General features: G+C 48.1%; 8 protein-coding genes across 8 annotated transcripts; 3 read left to right on the forward strand and 5 right to left on the reverse strand.

Annotated features, from left to right (window-relative positions):
• Window positions 1-691: 691 nt before the first annotated feature.
• On the reverse strand, window positions 692-2,053 carry HD556DRAFT_1303775 (uncharacterized protein; the record flags this gene model as incomplete). Its single annotated transcript, XM_041299620.1, has 7 exons — window positions 692-847; window positions 902-1,248; window positions 1,304-1,346; window positions 1,368-1,452; window positions 1,617-1,755; window positions 1,806-1,869; window positions 1,934-2,053. The coding sequence occupies 7 exons, from the start codon at window positions 2,051-2,053 to the stop codon at window positions 692-694; spliced, it is 954 nt and encodes a 317-aa protein (XP_041166099.1).
• A 903-nt stretch (window positions 2,054-2,956) lies between these two features.
• HD556DRAFT_1330118 (60S ribosomal protein L7) lies at window positions 2,957-4,449 on the forward strand. The gene is made up of 7 exons (XM_041301699.1): window positions 2,957-3,033; window positions 3,085-3,100; window positions 3,152-3,244; window positions 3,421-3,587; window positions 3,637-3,774; window positions 3,824-4,004; window positions 4,056-4,449. The coding sequence occupies exons 1-7, from the start codon at window positions 3,017-3,019 to the stop codon at window positions 4,194-4,196; spliced, it is 753 nt and encodes a 250-aa protein (XP_041166100.1). The 5' UTR covers window positions 2,957-3,016; the 3' UTR covers window positions 4,197-4,449.
• A 63-nt stretch (window positions 4,450-4,512) lies between these two features.
• On the forward strand, window positions 4,513-5,675 carry HD556DRAFT_1303777 (uncharacterized protein; the record flags this gene model as incomplete). Its single annotated transcript, XM_041299621.1, has 2 exons — window positions 4,513-4,589; window positions 4,646-5,675. 2 exons carry the CDS (start codon window positions 4,513-4,515, stop codon window positions 5,673-5,675), a joined length of 1,107 nt encoding a protein of 368 aa, XP_041166101.1.
• A 177-nt stretch (window positions 5,676-5,852) lies between these two features.
• HD556DRAFT_1226661 (PQ loop repeat-domain-containing protein) lies at window positions 5,853-9,132 on the reverse strand (the record flags this gene model as incomplete). Its single annotated transcript, XM_041297096.1, has 10 exons — window positions 5,853-6,094; window positions 6,144-6,680; window positions 6,730-6,916; window positions 6,972-7,048; window positions 7,313-7,548; window positions 7,597-7,745; window positions 7,800-8,750; window positions 8,808-8,860; window positions 8,913-8,986; window positions 9,056-9,132. 10 exons carry the CDS (start codon window positions 9,130-9,132, stop codon window positions 5,853-5,855), a joined length of 2,583 nt encoding a protein of 860 aa, XP_041166102.1.
• A 2,492-nt stretch (window positions 9,133-11,624) lies between these two features.
• HD556DRAFT_1330148 (uncharacterized protein) lies at window positions 11,625-14,288 on the reverse strand. The gene is made up of 12 exons (XM_041301700.1): window positions 14,035-14,288; window positions 13,979-13,985; window positions 13,254-13,927; window positions 13,056-13,202; window positions 12,850-13,003; window positions 12,751-12,804; window positions 12,553-12,701; window positions 12,495-12,503; window positions 12,322-12,446; window positions 12,251-12,272; window positions 12,134-12,191; window positions 11,625-12,082 (listed from the first exon to the last, which is right to left on the reverse strand). Exons 1-12 carry the CDS (start codon window positions 14,163-14,165, stop codon window positions 11,891-11,893), a joined length of 1,722 nt encoding a protein of 573 aa, XP_041166103.1. The 5' UTR covers window positions 14,166-14,288; the 3' UTR covers window positions 11,625-11,890.
• Window positions 14,289-14,314: 26 nt separating this feature from the next.
• HD556DRAFT_1330154 (DNA repair protein, SNF2 family) lies at window positions 14,315-17,588 on the forward strand. Its single transcript, XM_041301701.1, has 10 exons — window positions 14,315-15,078; window positions 15,129-15,336; window positions 15,388-15,510; window positions 15,558-15,662; window positions 15,723-16,019; window positions 16,071-16,482; window positions 16,533-16,702; window positions 16,757-16,822; window positions 16,876-17,137; window positions 17,190-17,588. The coding sequence occupies exons 1-10, from the start codon at window positions 14,374-14,376 to the stop codon at window positions 17,296-17,298; spliced, it is 2,457 nt and encodes an 818-aa protein (XP_041166104.1). The 5' UTR covers window positions 14,315-14,373; the 3' UTR covers window positions 17,299-17,588.
• HD556DRAFT_1484026 (uncharacterized protein) lies at window positions 17,564-19,229 on the reverse strand (the record flags this gene model as incomplete). The annotated part of the gene is made up of 2 exons (XM_041308672.1): window positions 17,564-18,346; window positions 18,437-19,229. The coding sequence occupies 2 exons, from the start codon at window positions 19,227-19,229 to the stop codon at window positions 17,970-17,972; spliced, it is 1,170 nt and encodes a 389-aa protein (XP_041166105.1). The 3' UTR covers window positions 17,564-17,969.
• A 53-nt stretch (window positions 19,230-19,282) lies between these two features.
• Window positions 19,283-22,157, reverse strand: HD556DRAFT_1330159 (uncharacterized protein). The gene is made up of 10 exons (XM_041301702.1): window positions 22,110-22,157; window positions 21,997-22,049; window positions 21,925-21,939; window positions 21,844-21,872; window positions 21,643-21,785; window positions 20,280-21,588; window positions 20,112-20,225; window positions 20,016-20,060; window positions 19,690-19,969; window positions 19,283-19,630 (listed from the first exon to the last, which is right to left on the reverse strand). Exons 1-10 carry the CDS (start codon window positions 22,132-22,134, stop codon window positions 19,448-19,450), a joined length of 2,196 nt encoding a protein of 731 aa, XP_041166106.1. The 5' UTR covers window positions 22,135-22,157; the 3' UTR covers window positions 19,283-19,447.
• Between the last annotated feature and the right edge of the window lie 103 nt (window positions 22,158-22,260).

Below are 22,260 nucleotides of genomic sequence, written 5' to 3' on the forward strand. Positions count from 1 at the left end.
AGTGGGAGTTCGATTGTGTCATCAATGGTCATGTGTTTTACACAAGTGTCATGGGTTCTATGGAGTATGGTTTCCCGTTTCTAATCAGTATCCTACTGGGAAGTTGTCCAATATCAACCTAGCAGTTGGTCGAACATATGCTGAAGTATCTCGTGCACATTTCACATCTGTCGTATCGGTGGATCGGTGCAACTACATTCGCGGCTTGTTACGAGTATGTACTTGCAAGTACTTACTGTCTCCGCGCCGTGATTTTCTAATGCAATCTTGCCACTTTTTTCCAAGATTTACCGTACTCATCCCGATGTGCTCGAGCTCGCGCTAACGAGTCATCGTGGGTCACAAAGGAAGTGCCACATGCTCAGCGCTCAGCATCGCAAACTTTATTTCCGTTCACACTAAATAAGCTCGATCCATGGGTCATTGCGACGCGCCATGAAGTGGGTGTTTGTAGCCAATTAAAGGCTGAGCTCAGCGCTAACTATGGTACAGACACTTTGCCGAAAGCAGCCATGCTTGCCACGGCAAACCTTGGAGCAAGTTGCAGGTGAGCACCAAATCATCTATTAGGCCGCCGTCCTAAGAACTTTTGCATGATGATTTAGTAGTATCCCATCAAGTCTGAAAAGTAACATTACAAGTTTCCGTTTACCAAAAAAGTAAGTGACATAAAGTAACATAAGTTTAAACCCTAGAGTTCTGGAACGCCAGCGTACTGTCCAAGACGCGATTGTCGGGGAAAGACGGGTGAGGGCATCGATGGATTTTTGCTTATACTGCTAGATGAGGTAACTGGGTCGGCGAAGGAGTGAGGACGACCTGGGAAAGTGGCCGGGTCAGAGGGGTCCTGTGCGAGGGGATGAGACGGGTTGGATGTATCGTAAAATTATGAGAAACATACGTAGAAACGTGGTTGCCGTGCCATTGGGAATGCATTAGCGCTAGTGGAGTAAAATTTTTGAGTGTGGCCCGGACCTCCGCCTGGGTCGCTGAAAGCGGCTGATGGCGTTGTGAAGGAGCGACGGCGTCTGACAAAGAACCAAATCACTAGGCCTATGATGGCTGCGCCCAAAATTGCACCAACACCTCCGGCTATAACTCCAACATTTGGACTTGTCGGACTAGATGTTGATGTGGGAGAAAGTCCTGTAGATGTAGTCGAAGAACTGGTCAAAGAAGCAGAGAACGTGGTCGAATAAGTGACTGTGATAGTAGATTGTGCATTGGTTGCGGTAGATTCCGGGAGGTCTAGAAGATCGTAAGTGAAAAGGTTTCTTGGGAAAAGTTATGCCTAAATCCTAACCTCCGTTATTTTGTGCTGCGACAGGGTCGAATCCACCGGACACCTTCAGCGAAAATTAGATTACAATAATTGGGACAGGTAATCGTGCACCAACGTTCAGATACGCCCAATTCGGAACCTTGGTACCAGTGGGAATGTCCATCGGATATCTGCCAATCAAGTGTATTAGAAAAGCTTGCAGAATATCAACAACCTTGCGCACTGACTGTCTGATGGACATCTGAGCGCAACTGGTGCTCCAGGAAGACCAGCTAATAGAAAATAGGGGCCTCGTGGGGTCGAGTATACTCGATAAGACTTGAATATGACTCACGATACATATGTGGCATTCTGACAATCGCTGCAAGCGGCCATCATCGAGTAGGTTACTGTATTACATGTGCAAGAGTCTGCTCCAGCGGCCGAGGGAGGTCCGTAATAGGTATTGGGAGGCAAAGGACCAACTGTAAAAGCTGTACCAAGACCAGTTATACAAAGCTAAGGCATACCGAAAAAGGCGTACCTCCACAGACACTCTCGAGGTAGGAAGTAACGACGCAAGGGTCCTGCCCGAGGGTGTTGTTCATCTACATACCATGAATCAAAATCTATATCTTGAAACCTAAAACATGAATAAAAATATATTATTACCCAACCAAAGGAGGGCAGGCATGTCACAGTGGATGTCTGCGCAGAGGCACCTCTGGGTACAGGCGCTGCTGCTGCCAGGACCACTATTGACGACCTTAGCTTGGCTCGGTGTGGTAGCATGATGGATGAAAGAAAGAAGGATGGGGAGTGAAAAGAACAAGGATGGGGAGACAAAGCCTACAAATTATGGCACATTGCTAGCAGTTCGAGGCGATGCCGGCAACTGTCCACCTGAATTGTCACGCGTCAAGCTTGATTAGAAGTGTGGGGGCCAGTGTTTTCGATAGTTCAAATGCCCCTTCATTCCAGCGAGTAGATTAAAAAAAGGCCCACCGCTGTTGATGACCATTTCCTGTACATGAAGACTCGTTTGCGAGCAGGATAGGACAGTCAATTTTCCAGTCCGAACTGGCTACATATGGCCCATGCGTGGGATTTGTGCTGTTCTCCGCGAGATTTTGGTTAGAATATTAATGTTGTTCTCGTTTGCAAGTCGTAACTTAGGAGCCAGCGATAAGCGTCACTAAACCTGTCCTAAATGGGACTACAGTGTACCTTGTGTTTGTTGACACATAGAGCTTCTCCACTTCTCCTTTCGTCGTATGTCTTGTACTTCGTCACTCAACCACCTTACATAACCGGCTCGTAGTTGCGCCGTTGTCTTGCCGTAGTATGCGCCAGAGGGGCGATTTCAGCCTGAAGGCCTCAGGCCTCAGGGATGTTCTCCAATGCATTAGAGTATGGGATTACTTAAGCATTGTCAAAAATGGATGAAGCGCGTTTGGCGGGCGAGGCCGGTCGAAGAATACAATGCGGAACGGGACGCGGACGGAAAATTCTGGGGACAGTCAGAGTAGGTATGGCTGTCAATGATGTGGCTTCGTTGAGCTGCCAAAGCTTCTTGAACTGCGAGCGTGCTGCGCAGCTGTAGAAAGTTCACCTCACTCGACGGGTCATTCATTTTTCACACGAATGATTACGGTGAGAATATATGACTAAGACTATACAGTTGCCAGCCACCACAAGCTTCCACAGTTGTCTCGGCGAAGGCCTACAGCGCCGACAATATCCTCAAAACTCGCCATGGCCCCCTCGACAACGTGAGTCTGCTAAGTTTTTGCACAGTGAACGAGTGTTTACATCTTCACCAGGGTCCCCACAGTCTCGGTTCGTTCGTGTATTCGCAATCTATGTGGAATCTATTAACTTCTGCCACAGGACATCGAAGTTCCGGAGACTCTCCTTAAAAAGCGCAAGCAGAATGAAAAGGCACGGGAGGAGCGCCTTGCTGCAGCCACTGCCGCACGTAAGGTTCGTAGCAACCTCTTAATTAGGGCCTGGCTCTATGTATGATGCATACGATTATTTCGAACGAATGGCTAGTGGGATTCGTTCTGCAGTGCCGCCTTCAAATTAACCATCTTTCGGGACTGATCTTTCACCTTCAAATCGCTCTATTTCCGATCGCATACTAAATTTTGTTCTAGGCATCAAAGGCAAAGCGCAAGGTGATTTTCAAACGGGCGGAGAGCTATGTCAAGGAGTATCTGTCAAAGGAGAAGGAGGAGATCCGATTGAAGCGTGCTGCCCGAACATCTGGTGACTTCTACGTTCCTGCGGAAGCCAAGGTCTACTTCGTCGTCCGTATTCGTGGGTACGTGCAGCTTCCTTCGTGATCATTTATTCTTCTCATATCTGCGTAGTATCAACGAGATTGCACCCAAACCCCGTAAAATTTTACAGCTCCTCCGCCTCCTCCAAATCAACAACGGTGTTTTCGTGAAGGTCACCAAAGCTACCCAGCAAATGCTCCGACTGGTTGAGCCCTACATTACATACGGGTAAGTCGACTGCTTATGAATACTCACGGAGATTGACGGATTCCCTTAGCGAGCCAAATATCAAGTCCGTCCGCGAACTCCTTTACAAGCGCGGTTACGGGAAGGTCAACAAACAGCGTATTCCCCTGACAAACAATGCCATTATCGAGGAGTCCCTCGGCAAATATGACATCCTCTCCATAGAAGATCTCGTTCACGAGATCGCTACTGCCGGCCCCAACTTCAAGCAGGTCAGCACGACCATGTCATAAATATTTTCTTCTGCTGACAGATCGGAACAGGCATCCAACTTCCTCTGGCCATTCAAGTTGTCAAACCCTAACGGTGGCTGGAGGACGCGCAAATTCAAGCACTTTGTGCAAGGTGGTGACTTTGGTGACCGAGAGGCCAACATCAACAAGCTCATCCGCCAAATGAACTGAGTGTGTTTTTTATTGTGGTCCGACGGTGGGGTAGTGGCGAGATGGAGTAGTCGCAAGGTATGCTTGGCATGAAATTCATCATGTTCCTCTATTTTTGCCATGTATGCACTATGAAAACGCGTATGGATTTCTTCCAACACTTCAGCTTCAGCATTCAAATATTCAATTGGCATGTTAAGACGTGTATTATTCTACGTTGCTGTAATGCAGGTCAGCTTAGTGGAGTTCGCACCTAAATAGGATTACCACGGTTCCAGTGCCAACCCATGAGGATGCCAGTTGGACGAGATGACACGGTAGCGCCCTCTATTCTGCGATGGCCTTAGCACGAACTGTTCCACAGGACACAAGCGAAACTTCTCATCAAGTAAACAACATCCTTCGTAATTTGAGGTGCGCTGCGGGTGGTGACAAGAGATCGAACGAAGCAACCTCATTCCTTCGTCCAGAGGAGAGCACTTTCGCCACTCACGCAATGCGCAGCATATCCCAGCCAGCCTACCCACGTCATTCCATGTCAATAACCTCCCAACCCTTCCGATAAGCCTGATCTATCCTTCAGAAGACGGCAGGCGGAATGCAACTGCTCCTTCAGGGCACCATTCTACAAGACCTGTCCGGGTCGCAGGACCTGATCCACCTCGCAGTTGGACAACCTTTTCCTTTTCGTCTCCGAAGATCAGGGAAACAGACTTGGCGGACATAAACTCCCCTGCTTGGCGCGAACATGCCCTCGACATAGCGTTCTCCCCTGGTAACGCGTCAGTGCGTTCACCAGATACTAGCGCATCCCTTCGTAGCCTTCGGACCGGCGAGTTCCCTACACTCGCACTACTATCTCTTCATGTCATTCGCATGGAATGCAGCGGATACGAGTTGGCTGAAATCAGGCCCTATATCCCACCTCACCTCCGTCGCGTCTTGATGCGTCATAGCGCAATAAACTGTCCCCTCTCTCAGATTGAGCTGAATGCAATATGCGGAGAAGAAGGGCATGCAGACGGAGAGCTCGTAGTCGTTGGGCCGCATGCTACATTGCGCAGCGACCATTTCCGGCGCATACATTCCTCAAGAGAATCTGGGCCTAAGGAATGTACAGCAGAGGAGTATACGTGGGACTCCTTTGCAACACAGGGGAGCGAGCCTAGTGTGCTCTTCTCCCTTACCCTACTGTCCACACCGGTAACATTTGCCTTGAGCAACCTCCCGCCCACAATCACTTGCCTCACACTCATAAATATCCCTAATAAACTAGTGTCCCTTCAACGACTTCCATCGTACTGCCCTCTGGTTTCACTGTTAGACCTGTCTTACAACAGTTGGCTCATTCCAGCATCAGGGGAGAAGCTGCTACAAGATTACCCGTGGACGAAATTGCGCCACTTGAAGGTCTTGGGGTTACGAGGGTGTCGCGTTACATCAACGCTTCTGTCGCAAGTCAATAGAGGTCGATGGGATGATGTGGAGGTCATTCATTGACGATCTACGTATATAATATACATGAATCGAACCACACATAGGGAAATCTGGACCGGAGAGAATAGTACAGATTGCCAGTGGGTATACGGAAGTACAGGAGCCTGAGTGGAACGCAAATAAAATCATACCCGAGCATCAAGGAATAAGCTCAGATCAAATGGTGGCAGGTACTGCACTCTATGTTAGATCTCGCAGGCAATATGTCGCTACAATAAAACTTACCTCAACAGTGCCAGTCAATTTCTTCTCTCCTGAAGTTGGCGCACTCCTGCTTGTAGGCTTTGGTGGGAGGGTAACTCCTGCAGGTCTGCTAGAGTTTGTGGGAACTTTGATATGCAGCTCACTCAAAGCTCCCCAGAGAGCAGAATTATATCGCACAGCAACTTCCAAATGAGATACAGACAGTAAATTGCTGTGATCTAAGACAGATCTTAGCATACCGCACCCACAAGGCGATAAAGCACTCACAGAGTATTGCACGGTTTATCTGGTCTGCGACACGTTCTCGTCTCGCCTGGTCAAGATATTTTGACATAGGGCTCATCTCTGGCACCTTATATGCGAGAAGGCCGCCGACGTTCTCCAGCTCCTTCAAATACGTCGCTCGGTCCTCTGGTTTCCGCAATAGTTCTACTAACGCATAGAGCTTCTGCGCACGCAGTATTAACGCTGTCTGATAACGCTCATCAGCCATATGATCAGGGTCACGGGAAAGATTCGTCGTGGGTTCTGGTGTTGTGATGGGTGTGGTTTGAAGATGCGGAACATAGGGAAGAGGGATCGTGCGGCAGGCTTCGATGAACGCATGAATACGGAGGTTTAGTGAGAGGAGTGTCGGGTCTAAAACAGTACGAGAGTTGTACTCTATACGGTCAGGGGAAGAATCGACGGAAGAGGACGTTTCTGAGGATGGTACGCTTGATGGGGCAAGAACATCGGGGAAGTGCTCGTTGAGGAGGGCAGTAGCCTCATCAATTCGTCCGGAAAGGATTTCTGTTCGTACTTCTGGACAAGAAGATTAGCATTGACAGACTCCACCAAATATTCAGTGCACCTTCACGACGCCGTATTTTCCGGAGGCCCTCATCCGTTAGGTCTGCTGAGGTCCCTTGTAACCTTCTGTCGGGCGACGTAATTTCGTCTCCATCCTTATCAAGGTGCCTCACGGCGGTATCCCTAGCGAATGCCTGCGCAGTCTTGGTATAACAATTATGGCAGAGATAATCAAGTACAAAAGCACGCTGTAGAGAAGAGCGAAATCAGTCACAGCGAAGTTCTTGGCGGATCGGAACGCACGAGGTGATCAGGTTGCGGTTCTGCGAATTGTTGGTTGCTAACTGGTAGAGACGGAGATGGGAAGCGCAATGGAGGTGCTGGGCTCCGAGTGATGGAAGACATGAAGTAGTTCAAGCGATACTGCTTGTCATAAAATACAAAATTAAGAAGGCACTGCGCTGCTGAAACTAGCAGGCACTGGAATATAGCTAATCCACGACAGTTCCGATCAATCTCGGACGGCTTGAAGAGTAACTCTCACATACGTATATATATGTTCTACGTTCAACTCGTGGGGTCTGTACAATACATATGTTGGTATAATAACTTGAGCCTTGTGTAATTACGGTGTTAAGGGGGACGTGAACCGGAGGTCCGACTCCTGGAGTGCCGTACAGCGCTTGCACTTCTACCACCGTAGTATGAACCAGAAAGAGCATCCCCTCCCAATAAACAAGCTTGCTCTTCAGCGAGGGATGCTCTGTGTGCGATTGATGTACCACGACCTCGCCGACGTGGAGGCTTCCCTCGGTAAATATAGGATTGAGATACAATCGTGATATCAAAGATGAGTGTGCCGCCACTTCCCAGTAGGTATCTAGAAGGTCATCAATAACAAGATAAAAAGATAAGACGATGAACATACGGGATGCTCTCCTTGAAAAACTGAGTTGATACAGGTGGAGGCATGTGTGCCTCTGGAGATGTCAATATCGAGCAGACGTAGAAAAAGTTGCCCAGGAAAGCGAAGACAAAGAGATACATTGAGAGTCCATCCACAGACTTTCTGATATACTGGAGAAATCGTTTAGAAGAAAGTATTCCAACGGAAACGAAATGTAAACTCACGTTCTTCCATATCTGAGGAAGCCGAGAAGTCAAATATAACGAGGTACACAGCCAGGCGAAAATTCGGCCAATGATACGTTCCGTTGATGGGGAGTCGTCTGATGATTGAGATCGCGACCCATTCTGGCTAAGTGTCAGAGGGAGTTCTACAGTTACAACTCCTACACCTGATGGCGTATGGTAGGTCGTGTCCTGCGCGGAGGACGTTGTCAATGGATGTGGTATATTAACCTCATCCGCTAGTACTCGTCCGATGCTGTCACTCCTCTCTGCTAAAGATCTGGAGTGAACGTTGGTTAGAGCTCCAACACTAAACAACGCCCCAAATCCAAGCAAGACCATACTTGCACCGCGTCGACTCGTACGCGAACTGGTCCTATGGTCACTCGCCGCACGCGAGCTAGGTTGCTCAACCTCAATCTCTTCCGCATCTGCCATACGCTGCTCTGGACGACCCCGGGAAAATGCTGCGAACTCGCGCGGAGGAGCTGTAATTTGCAGTGACTTTGGAACGACCGAAGACGCCTGACTTCGAGCGCTCGGTTGATGATCGTGGCGTTCTTGGCTCCATGAAACGCGTTTCCGCCCAGAGTGAAAACTTTCTGAGAGTGCTGACAAGACCGCATCATCAACTTCATCCTGTGCTTCTTCAACGACTTGGGGTGCTGTGTCATCGAGCGGCTGATCGACAACATGCTTTCGTGAGACGCGATGTTCAGGATGCGATTCAGGGAATGCGGCTAATGCTGCAGCTGCAGCAACATTCCCTGCGACTGTCGATAATGTGCGATAGTGTGATGCGTCTAATGAGAGTCGACGAGCAGTGGATATGGTTCGTGATCGTGTGCGTACGTATGCCTCGGATAGCGTTTCTGGTCTCCCACTATAGTAGTAGAAGTATTGAGCCAGTAACGAACAATCCACTATGCAAAAGTAGGTCGCAAGGTAAGTCTGGAAGCGAAAGCAAGTCACTACTATTCAGGCACGGTATCATCATCAGTAGCCCACCTGGAAGGGAAGCTGGTGGGTGAGCAAACAACCGATTAAATTCGAAAAATCGCCTAGAAAGCAACATCAGCGGATGGTGAATTGATCGATAAGGATGTGTTGTACCGAGCAACCAATTGCACAAGAACGGCAGTGCGAGGCCCTCACACGACTGCCGTTTGTGATTTTCTATCACCTGTCTACGATGGCGAATATGGCGCAATTCATTGTCAATTTTACAAAGTGCAACGTAAGTATTGATCACTCACGGAAATTGGGCACCAAGCCAACATGCTATAGAAGCATAACCGAGTAACTCGCTGAATTTCGCTGTAAGCAGTAACATCCTCGCTGTTGGGCCCACCGGAACTCAAAGGTTCGAGGAGATAAAGATGCTAAACAAAGTGGGTTGTGCGACAAGTCGAGCGCCGTGGATTGCCTCCAGTTGGTTCACACACGCTAGTGCGTGGCGGCCTTGTTCGGATGGGCAACCTAACTCGTTTCGTCTGGTTTTCGTCCTGTGACAGTGTGCTTCAAGTTAATTAATCTCGAATTCCGTTTCAGTCATCCTCCGGCATCCGACAATGAACATGATGCTAAAGCCTGAGAGTACATGCAGCAACAAATCCACAATTTACTCAAGTGCATCACAAGCGCCTATAGTGACTAACTTGGGCGCTCAACGGAACGGATCCTTTCTGAAACTCAAATGGGCCTCTAAACTGGTAAGTACTGAACCCATGCTCTCCCGGATCTGGTTGCCAAGTACTAGCGTCTAATAAAATGAGATAGGTAGATAATTCTACCTCGGAAACTCTCGAGGTTATCGGGCCACCTCAGTGACTGATGACTGTTCCCCGGAAGTACGAGTCAGTACTCAGTTTCCATCATGCAGTACACTTTCAGACAAACGCATTGATCTCGTTATCGATGGCGGATCATGCACTGCCCGAATCTGATAATGTTCTAGAATCTATCTTCATTCGTCTAGTCTAGGGCTGTGGGGAGACTGTTACCATGTAACATGCGGCGTCATATGCATGAGTCTGGGTTTGCGGGTAACTTCATCACGGTCCCCAGCTTGTTTTATGAGTCTTGCCAAATTCTAAATCCGTCCTGACATTCAAGTGGACCTCTACACTGGTAAGTACTTGAATCTACGCTTCTTTGTTACAGTCCCAATCTCAATTGCTAAGCATCAATGTAGATCAACAAACTTGATTCGAGGGCACGCACTAGGCCGCCTCCCCAACAGTCCACCCATCTGGTTCATATGAACCAACCACTGTGGACATTCTCAAAGTCAAACTTATCTTCCATTCCACTTTCAGATGAACTCATCGATGACATTATCGATGCTGCCTCCTATTTGGCACACACATCTCTAACAGTCGATGGTTGCACTGTCGCCCATGCCGGCGGAGACAAAATGTACATGCGTACCTTGCAGTGCACGGGACAGAAGGAGACTTCCTACTCGACAAAGAAAATTTACAGGGAGAAGGATTTGTCCTCGGCGGGCTACCTCCAACTGAGCTAGAGTGGACAGCGCCATGGCATACGTACCGAACCTTTTCGCAAGATCGAGTTTCAGTTATGGAGTCATGACCAGAGCTGGGGCGGCGATCTTGGTTGTCGAGGAACGTACAATGGTGCTTACTCCTGGTTCGATGCCAGTGTGGAGAGACTTCACTCCACTTCATATTTCACGGAAAGCGTCAAATGGCCCTCTTCACTCCTCTTCACCGCAGTTGATGCACAAAATCTGCTAGACGATGTCACGTATGCTTGCCCCTACTGATGCGCCGACCTTCGATGGCTAATCCAGTTTTCCCCCTTAGGTTTACTCAAACAGACGCCAAGCAACCATTTTTACCTTCTCCTTCCACTTTCCAGAAAAATATCATCAAACGACACACCATATCGTCAAGATACAGGTCGTAACAGAGTCAATGATTTTGGAACTCCATCGGGGCGACTGCAACAATAGATGGCGCGTATAACCTTGTATCTTTTGCTTTTGGAGTTTCCAGTGCCTTCATGAATGGCGAGCTCCTCTCTGGCAGGTACTTACTAGAGAACCTCTTGGCATATACATTGGACTTGAGGGTGGGAAAATAAAGTCAATGTGATTGGGGTTAATCAGCGGAGAAATCTCAGGATCCCCTGCTACAAACTGACAGAAACGAGGTAAGTCGACCAATCACTCGCAATCAGCTTTTTCTTTCGTTTCTGAGTTGTGAGATTTTGACACGATTGGTGGCTTGGTGACTACTCTTTTGTTCGGCACTGGCAATCTGAGCAAGAGAAGTAAAGAGATTGTCAAGTGGTAGACACAAGGTAAGATATAAATTGCATGCTTAGCTAATAGGGGTCAACAACTGCGAACCTTAAAGTTAGTGAACCTCTAAGTACTGAAACTGCCTTTGATCGCAGCCCCGATTTTACTTTTTAGTATCTGATAGAATAATCAGTCGGGTGCGTAGTTCTGCCTCACATCAGTTTGGTTACCCACGAGGACGGAGACAAGTTGCACATGTATATATTGTCTCTCACAGTGTATGAAACAGGAGGAGACCTCCTACTCAACGAAGAGAGCTTGCACGGAGACTCGGAAGGGTTTGACCTCAGCGGGCTAGCTCCAGCTGAAGTGAGATGAGCAGTGCCCACACGTGCCAAACCATTTCGCAAGATCGAGTTTCAGCTATGCAGTTATGATCTGGGGCGATGATTATGATAATCAAGTTCGATGCCAGTGGGTTGAGAGACTTGATATGCCAGACGACCTTACACATGCTTGTCCCGCTGATTAGTACCGACCTTCAATGACTACAGACCGCGATATCCAACAGATTTGTTCGAAAGGACGGCAAGCGCCCATTCTTAGCTTCTTCTCCCACTGTCCAAAAATCTTTGTCGCAGAAGGTCAAACAACACACCATATCGTTCCTTAGTCGTACTATGACAGTGTTAAAGAAGATTCGCCCGAAGCGATTACAATGCAGGTCAGTAACAACCAATGAGCCAAAACATCTGCGGGAGAACTGTATATATTCTCTCGTCGGCTGCGAGACTGTATGATGCATACAACCTTGGAGCAACTCTCATTGCTTAATCCATCCTCTACATCGCTTGGCGCTACACTTGCATAAGAGCGCGGTGGGTGACACCTTTCGCTTTTGCTTCCCAGTGCCTTCAACCATTTCTTCGGCAGCGCTTGGTTCATAATCGATGGTGAGCTCCTCTGCGGCAGGTATGTCTCGTGCAGCGACGAATGCCACATAAGGCATGTGTACCTATATCAAGGTCTCGAGCGACAGCAAGAATTCTAGATCATAGACAATTACCTCTCGAATGGTATCGAAGACGACCGAATAGACCTTCATACTGGGCGAGCATGAGTGACTGTACATCAAATGATTGATTATTGGCTCTAGGCGCTAAGGCAGATCTTTTCGACTTACTTGACAAAACGAGTCCAGTTGCCTAGATATAAATTTTAAGTCAATTGAAGAAATCGCGACATGAGGCATACCGCAATCGTGAGAATCGACCGAAAACTTGTCTCCTTCATTGTGCTGACCACGGACCTCTGTGCCATCAAGATCAAAGACATAACCAATGTGCTCCGGGGGAAGGTTGTCCACGTCTTCCCGACGTCTATGAAATCAAGTTAGGGTCTGCGGAAGCCGGGATGGAAAAACTCACATCAGCGTCCTGCAATGAAGAATTCAGTAATTAAGAATGGAGACATAATCATACGAACCCTGTATATATTCCCAATACCTTTCCTTTTGGTAGTGCAATAGGGCAACGAGCACCCCAGCCGCACTGCTTTGTCTTGAAAATCTCAATCGGAATATCACGAGGTTTTTGAGCAACGCGATTACCGCACAGTGAATCACATCTACAATACTGGAGCAACTTCAGTACGGTCGACGTATTCCCTTAGATAAACCTATACCTTGTTGCACTCAATAACTTCAACTCCTTGCGGGATACGAAATGCAAAAAGTCCCTGTACAAATTGTCAATACGTTCCGCAACAAAAAGAAGTACTCACCCCGCTATAAGCGTGTAACTTATGCCCTCTTTCATTCGTGACTTCTGATTCTGCCTGACAGTCGCATTGAGATGCTCTTTGACACGACATGCATGCACATGCAAGGAAAGCCCCTGGATCCACATCAAAGATCAACTGGAGACCATCATTATCACTGGTTCATGGAATCAAAAGGATTCAACAAAATGAGAGACCAGAGAACACACAAATGATATGATCTCTCCATGTATTTGAATTCGTGTAGATGCTGTCCAATGTCGCCATCTACGATCTCGTTGGAGATGCGTATATCTGCGGCACCAGCTTCCTGTGCTGCTTGGTTCCAATTACTCTGTAAGAGCGCTCGCCCGCGCCTGCAACACATAAGTAACATAGACGTGTAGGAACGCAATAATTAAACTCACAAAGGCTTCGCAGGGCGAACAAATATAACGTCGCCCTTCATAGCTGACGGTGCGGGTTTTGAAGTGCTGGCCTGACCGAATTTGATAGAGTGGTTTGTGTTAACATTCTTGGATTTTTCTGTGACACCTTTTGATATGGCCCTGGGAGATTCCACTGTGCTTGTAGACAAATTGAACATCAAAGAGCGAAAAGTGTCATCCCCTATGGAAGGTGACCTTTTCCTTGCAGAAGCACCTCTTCTAAATAAGGGATTCGGAGGAGTTGGTCCACGAATGCGTTTGACGGAGGACAAACGTGGTATATCAGATGATGGGGTAGAACGCGGGGTATTTCGGCGCACACGCAGGCGAGACGCCGCATTGCCGTCTTCGGCGTCGGGTTCATCTGCGTGCCTGCGTGCACGTTCTATTTCCTGATCCCAGTCTGCTGCTGAGGGCTTGTCAAGTCGTTTGCGTTTCTTCTCCTCATATGCTTGCGCGCGCAGGGAGGTGAAACGCTTATGCACTGCGTCATCTGGCCAAGACACTTCCATGTCTAGACCGTCCTGGGCAAGTACATTGCGCTTATTATCTTGAAATTTTTTCCAGAGATTGATCAAATCACTGCGATCAGTTATATCGGTTTGCCAGGTCGTGTTTGTGCCATCCTTTCGCGACCAGTCTCCCCATCTCACCTGATGGTGTTTTAAGTACAAATCAAGTGTAAATTCCACTTATATGCCTACTTCATATCTAGTAGACTCGTAAATACGGAGACGGGTGGAATATAAGTGGGGCTTACCTCGAAGTGCCATCAGGATCAACTTCCTCACCTACGACCCCCTTGATTGGCCACTCTCCATTCTCATTCCCACCCTCCGCATCACTCCAGCTTTCCTCTGGAGAGGGAGACCGTTTCCACATGTCCATCATGCATCGAATTCACAACAGCGTCGAGGATAGTATAAGGATCAACAATCTTTGTCTAGTATAAAGGTCTACCTCTAAGGATGGTATGACGGAAGCAAACGGGTCATTTCAAAATGATGTCCCGGTCATGTGACCGCTTAATCTACGCGTCCACACGCGTCGCGTCTTTTGAGGGCGCTCGGACCATTATTCTTCACTTTTACCCACCATCATGTTTATGCTACGGCGCGCCCCAACGACTTCAGATGGGAAACTTGTAGATAGGCTACAAGAGAGCACGCGTGTAAACAAGCCATTCAAACCCCCATCGCTTGTCAACGCTTCCGAGCGCGTCCAGCCTCAGCGCAAGCGCAAGCGGGTTTCGTACAAAGACGCAGCGGTTGACGAGAACGACAGTGATGATGACGATGCGAGAAAGAAGAAAAAGAAGAAGGCAGACAAGGATGGGACTTACAACGAGGAAGAGTTGAAAGCTGCTATCAAGACCTTTCCGGTGTACAAGCCCAAGCCATTCGATATGCTGCGCAGGTTCTCAATGCCCACTATGACGAACAAGAGCGGAGAAAAGGTACACATTCTGCCTACCAATGCATCTCTGGGGATTCGTCCACCGACCAAGATCCTCCCTCGCCCGTTACATGATCCAATGGAGGATCATGCCATTGTCCTCTACGACCCTACAATCGATGACCGCGAAACTGACGAAGAGAAAAAGGAAAGAGAGAAGGAGGAAGCTAAAGAGAAGGCAGCCAAGGAAGCACAAGAGAAGACTGCAGGGATGTATAATCCGCACAAGAATCTACGGACACTCCTGGGCGAAGGCAAGGGCAAGAAAGAGAAAACACAGAAAGTACCTGTAGTCATCGATCCTAGACTTGTAAAGGTTCTACGTCCGCATCAGGTTGAAGGCGTCAAGGTGAATATTTTTCTATGGCGTGCTTTTGCTATACTCATTCTAACACGCAGTTCTTGTACAAATGTACCACCGGCATGATGGTGGACAACCAGTATGGCTGCATCATGGCCGATGAAATGGGTCTTGGCAAGACCCTACAATGCATCGCATTGTTATGGACCTTGATTAAGCAATCCCCTCACGCAGGAAAGCCCACAATAGAGAAGTGCATTATAGCATGCCCTTCTAGTTTGGTGAAAAATTGGGCGAACGAACTTGGTGTGTTGTTCATCTTTCAGTTCTTCCGAGACATCTCTCACCTTCTCTCAGTCAAATGGCTAGGGAAAGATGCTATTTCAGAGCTTGCAGTAGATGGCAAAGGTGGCAGAGGTGAACTTCATGGGAAGGTTGTTCGGTGGGTAGAAGCAACGGGTCGAAATGTTACACAGCCAGGTTTGCCGTTAGCCTTGGTGATGACCTGACGTTCATGTTTTTCTCAGTAATGATCGTATCCTATGAAACCCTTCGTACTCTCACTGCGCATCTGGCCAACTGCAGCATTGGCCTCCTGCTCTGCGATGAGGGCCACAGATTGAAGAACTCTGGTGAGCTCACACGTTCGCGGAATTTAATTGGAGCACTATGAATAATGTGTCCTGTTTCAGGCAATCAGACATTCCAAGCCCTGAATTCGCTCAATGTCAAGAGACGAGTCATTCTTACCGGAACACCCGTCCAGAATGATCTCTCGGAATATTTCTCCCTCTTAAACTTCGCAAACCCTAACTTCCTTGGCTCCCGAGACGACTTTCGTAAAAACTTCGAGAACGCTATTATTCGTGGCCGCGACGCGAGTGCTAGTGCAGAAGTACAGGCTCAATGTGAGAAGAAACTCAAGGAACTTGGTGGTCTTGTCACTAAATTCATCATTCGGCGAACAAATGACCTATTGTCGAAGTACCGTGAGTCGGTCTTGTTGCGCTGTTGCGATTTTTACTACAATTATTATACAGTACCGGTCAAGTACGAGCACGTCGTGTTCTGTGGACTTTCTGACTTTCAGCTTGCCTTGTACCGCCTTTTCATATCCTCACCTGAGATCAAAGCGTTACTTCGCGGCACAGAGTCCCAGCCACTCAAGGCAATCAATATCCTCAAGAAGCTTTGCAACCATCCTGAACTACTCAACCTTCCCTCCGACCTCTATGGTTCCGACAAGCTTCTACCCGAAGGTTATGGTGGTGCAGGCGCCACAGCGCGCGAAAAAGGCAAGAACCAGACGGTACGGTGTGACTGGGGAGGAAAATTCTTGGTCCTCGAGCGGTTCTTGCATCGCCTCAAGACAACTACCAATGATAAAATTGTGCTCATTAGCAATTACACGCAGACACTTGACTTATTCGAGAAGCTGTGTCGAAGCAAGAAGTGAGTCCACGTTTGACGGTGCTTTCGGTTCGTGTTGATGTACGAACTAGGTATGGCTTCTTTCGTCTTGATGGGACCATGACGGTCACCAAGCGTCAAAAGCTCGTGGATCAGTTCAATGATCCCAATGGGAAGGAATTTATCTTCCTGCTAAGTAGTAAAGCCGGAGGATGTGGTATCAATCTTATAGGTGCCAACAGACTGATCCTTTTTGACCCTGGTCAGCATGTTCGGTATTCTGGTAACCTTGCCTAGACTGACAAGATTTATGCAGACTGGAACCCTGCCGCTGATCAACAGGCTCTTGCACGTGTATGGCGTGACGGCCAAAAGAAAGAGTGTAAGTCTGACACGCGTCTCTTTTCAGTACATCGTTGACCACTATTATCACAGGCTTCGTCTATCGCTTTATCTCGACGGGAACAATTGAGGAAAAGATATTCCAACGTCAAGCATCAAAACAAGCTTTGTCTTCTGCTGTCGTCGATGAGAAGGAAGATGCTGAACGGCATTTCTCGATCGAGTCCCTCAGGCAGCTGTTCCTATTCAACGAGACCACGATTTGCGATACTCACGATACCTTCAAATGCAAACGCTGCAAGGACGGAAGACAAGTTACCAAGTCGCCTGCATTGTTGTACGGAGATGCAAGCACGTAAGTCTGCCTCTTGGAAATGGGATGCACACCCCCTCACCTTCGTGCGCAGGTGGAATCACTATACCAATGAGGAGCTAAAGAGTAATCATGACGACCTACTCCGAGCTGAAGTAGGCTTATCTGAGATCTCCTTCGTTTTCCAATACATCAGTCACTAGAAGATGTCAGGGTTTTTGTGATTGCGTTTGTCCGCATCATTGTCATAGACATTCATTTCTCACCATTTGTAACACTACACGGCACACGATCGTTATACTACAAAGATAATACTACAACGGTACAGGTATTAGTGCAAGGATAGTTATACAAATGCCATTGTCCTATGTAGTAGGATCCCCAGTCGCCACTGATCTTTCTCACCTTAACTTTCACAACTGACAGCAATAGCTCAATGCCATGCATGATACTATCAACTTTTGGGTTTTTTTTCTGAATCCAATTTATGTCCTTTGGAGAACTTCTGGTTTATTTGGTACTCCCAATGCAGTCATTTTCTGCAGGAGCTATATTCTGGCACAAGTTAACAATAATTGTCCACAACTAGCGTAAATGTCATATAAAGAATGGAGATTCGTCAAGGACATGAGCAGGACTATCCAGCCTCAAAATAAGCTTATCGCCTGATGTCATCGACGAGAAGGAAGGCGCTGACTCAACGGCCTATCAGGCAGCTGTTCCTATTCAACGAGACCACAATCTGCGATACACACGATACCTTGAAATGCAAACAGCATCTGCAACAACATAAAGCCAGTTATCAAATCACCTGCATTGTGGTTAGCGAGTAAATCTGCCTCTTGGAAATGAACGCATACCGACAATAATGATGCTATGTTACAACATCATCCCAGGCTCCCCAGTCGTGACCAACCTTTCTCACTTTGACCTTCTCTCCTGATTCACCGAAGTAGGCAGCTGTATACCACATCTTCATTTCGTCTTCACTGAAGGGCCCGAAAGTCTCTCCGGTAGATTGCCCAGGGATGTCCCATTTGTACTCGTATGTGATGTCCGCAGATGGAGGCGTCCAATTAGGTCCCACCCTTCCGCTAGAACGCACTGCACGGACGAGTTCCTCGTATGATCGAGAGTAGATGTCAGTATCACCAAGCGACATAAGGTTGGATGCCAGATGGGTGATCATATCAATACCATCGAGACCCTTCGATTTATCTACCGCCTTGCTGACAGCCATAGCAGTATCATCTTTGGCCTTTCCATTAACTTTGCTGAAAGGCAGGTGTTGAAGTCAGCTGATCCTAAAGAATGCTTGCTCAACAACGTACCTGGTGGAACGCGAATTCTGTTTCGCCTTTGCGCCTAATCGTTGAAGTGCTTCAAGTATTGTTTCGCCTTTCTTGAGCATTCCGACGAGCTGAATTTCCAAAGCGCTCTTTCCACCACTCTGCTCAAGCTCTATCTCCTCCGCCCTCATCTTTTCTCTTTGTATTCGTTCCTGCTGTCGCTTCCTCCGACGCGCAAGCTTGATTTCCTTGTCGTCTAGATCGTCCATCCACCGATCGTGTACGGCGTGTGCGTCGAATGACCGGACATATGTGCCATCAGCAGCAAATTTGCCCTCTTCCATCTCCTCCCGCATATTGAACGAAGATAGCTCGAATCCCATACCAGCCTTCTTTCGTCGTTCTCTTTCATCCTCGTCTTCAGGCTCATCTTCATCTAAATCTGAATCTTCGCCATCGTTGAACTCCTGTCCTTCTATGTCCCCTAGGCGTAAGAATTCTTCCTTCTTCTTTCCCTGCGCCTCGTCTTTCTTTTCTTCCTTGTCGGCCATTGCAAACATATCATCGTCATCATCCGCCCCTTCCCCATCTGCGCCCTTTCTTCTGCTCAGTACCACACCCTCTCCATCATCACTTGAGTCCGAGTCGTATCCTTCATTCCTGATCCGTCCTTTCCGCTTGGTTAAAGGATTCTCAAGTGCAGAGTCGACTTCCTCTGCAAAGTTCACTGGATCTTCATCAGGCTCAGTGAAACGCGTCTTTTTTGGAGCATGTGAAGATTTTTGGGATGTTGATGCGTCTGCGCTGGACGTTGCTGACCGCTTCTGAGCCGTTCGGGGTTGCATATTGTAGTGCCAGTTGATAAGGAGAAACTATGTCAATGTTTGATGGTGTTTGTCACTCGGGCACTGAGCGCTGAGCACCCAGATTCTGCTGGAACTCTTTGGCTCTTGTGACTTTTCATCGGATACGTATAAATGCATATGCAAAAATGGCCATAGCCACGTAAAGTATTTTCAAACGCTATTCAGGAGTGTATAGTAGAAATCGTGATCAGTAAAAATTACATCGCAGTGATTTGCATGACAGCATTTGCATATCCAGTACTATCGGTGATCTGGACACGCATGAGGAGCACCGTGTCCGCAAGACCTATCAGTACTTGTGGCGGACTAAGCCTGGCTGAGATCTCCATATTCTGCGAGCTAAAAAAGACGAGCAATTCTTTCCCGGCCTTGGTAACGAACTGAATTGAAGATAAAATAAGTTAGTGAAAAATAACCAGACGTAAATGTAGTTGCTTACCGTCTGGCCTGAATGCAGACGTTGTTGAAATACGTCGAATTGCGTCTTGTGGTCATCGTCCGCAGAGGAATCGGGTACAACCCTCGCGCTGCCGAGGCCTGAGAAAGTGCTGACGATCCTGACTGCATCTTCTGATAGATAGAACGTTCCAGCTCGACCATCCAGCGACTTGTCAGCGTATATATCAGTGAATGAAACGCCTTTCATATTGTTGGAATCTTTCAATACGAGTGGAATAGGCGTATTTGCATTCAGAATGAGCTTGAATGTAGGAACAGATCTAACGATGGTTAGCTCAGGAATCATCCAAAAATCACGGCACAAACTCGTTGACGCCGTTAGGTCCTTGAGCCGGTTCCTGTAACTTGTACCTGCTCAGGAGTGAGATGGGACTACTGAGGAAGAAACAAGGACAGCCGCACATTGGTCCAAAGATAGTGTTGTCTTTTGACGTCTTCCATGACAAGCTTGAAATGGACGTCACCGAAGCTGAAGCTTGCACAGACGGGAACAGCTGCTCTTTGGCTTCTGCAAGACTAGAAACACATCATTCAAGCGAGGTCTGGTTGCACTTTGCGATATTATCTCACCTCTTTCGTGACGCTTCGTCTTCCACGGTCAGGGTAGCAGGGAAGGCTGCATCTTCGGTCGGAACATCATCGACAAGAGTTTCCACTGAAATTTCATTTATGGGTTGAGGTGGTTGTTCGACATTCGCTTCATCTTCGAAATCAGGCAACGCGTCTGCATCGGGCTTCAACCCTGCTATCTCCAACAATTCCTGTCCGGAGGGAACTGGTAAAGGAGCAGGAGCGGGGGTGTCCACAGGCTCCATCTGGCCAGCTAAGGATGTATTTGCTTGATGCTCGTGATCTGTCTCGCCTGCTGCATCTTCATCACTCCAGGATGCGATGGCAAACTCGTGCTCTGGAATATGAGATGGTGCTGGCGCATTTTCAATTGCTTGTGACTCTTCCCTTACATCCTTTGCCCGCCCGAAGCGACCCTTCACGCTGGTTAGGCTGCCCTTCACAGCTGTCAACAGGGAGCTCCGGTTCTTGCCTCGTGAACGTCCACCAGGGCCAGGTTTTGATTGTGTCTTGTGGGATGCGGAACTACCATTATGTTGAGATGAGCTCGAAGGCTGCCCAGCAATCAAGCGCGTTTTTGCGGGGATGGCGGCCCCTGAATTCTTGTCCATTAGCGGAGCAGCATCGATAAACTTGACCAAAGGATTAGCCGCCCGAGCACGGTGAAGAGGTACCGCTGACTCAGCGGGAGTGCCATTTCTTGATTGCGGAAGAGAATCGAAAAGGGGGTCAGGCGAGCTGGGTCCCTCGTTGGCCGAAAGAATTACATCTTCACTCAGTACTTGACTGACTTCGATGGTATCCTGGATATCAGGAGAGTAGCTGCGAAGGTCCTCGAACTCCACGATTGTCCCATTGACCTTGGGAGGATCGGCATGGGAGTTGGGGATATCCTGAGCATCAGGGTCATCGGGGCCTGTCTGCATCAACTCTCCTTCCACTTCTTCCACTTCTCCAAAAAGTTCCATGTCGAGCTCCCCTTCAGCGTCCGTATCAGTCAGCTTAGTCAGGGAAAGCTGACGCGCGCCGCGGGGACCTGGTGACGAAGCGCGCCTTTGTTTCGCCGGTGCTGATGATTTGGCCTTGCTTTTGGGCCCAAATGCCCTCACCCGTTTAGTCGATGCATAACCGGCGGTGCCAGGTTCTGACTCGCGCTTCCGCTTCGCCCTTGGTTCCCCCGCGGGTTTTTGATGTCTGCGCCGCTTCTTCGTGGTTAAGGGTTCATCATCGGAGGCATCATCTTCGAATGTCTCAGAAGGTCCTTGTAGGTTATCCCTACTAGATTTATTTTCAAGACGCGGACCCGCCCCTGACATAACGAACTATCAGACATAAGCGCTCTCTAGGGATGCAAATAGCATACCAGTAAAGCCCGAAACATGAACCTCCTCTCCACTCTCAAAAAGCTGTGGGTTGGTATGCTCTCTGCCGCGGGTTAAAGCATGCGCCCAGAAGGTCCTGAGGAAATGCTTTGAGCCATAAGTGAAAGAGCTTTCGGGTTCCCAACTGTGCAGTAAACAAGAATAAGTAAGGAAGCCACCTAGCGAACAAAGTGACACCCTACGTGCTATCATCCAAACTATACCCTTTCCACTGCGACGCGTCAGTTGAGCAAAACGCGACCTCTTATACGTTATGTACTTACTTTGACATGATATTTCTATTTCGACCAAAGGCTTAGCATACATACTGTAACAGCGCCTTGTCCTAGACTTACCCATATGATTTTCCTGCCCCGCTTCGCCTCCACGCGCGCCTTCGTCACAGACTCTGAACCATCATGAGTACAACCATAGGATAACTGCAAAGAACAGGCACTCGGAAACTCACCGACTTCGTATTCTGCGTCACTCATGGTGACATGAATAGAAAGGTGACAGTAAACCTTCGAGCTAAGGTTTCGCATTTTGGGCGTTGTACAATAATGTGGGAGAATATTTCCAATTGCAGTTCCCATATCATCACAAATTTTAATTATTGA

This window comes from Suillus plorans (assembly GCF_016647745.1).
Source record: "Suillus plorans strain S12 chromosome Unknown HD556scaffold_4, whole genome shotgun sequence".
Taxonomy (NCBI): domain Eukaryota; kingdom Fungi; phylum Basidiomycota; class Agaricomycetes; order Boletales; family Suillaceae; genus Suillus; species Suillus plorans.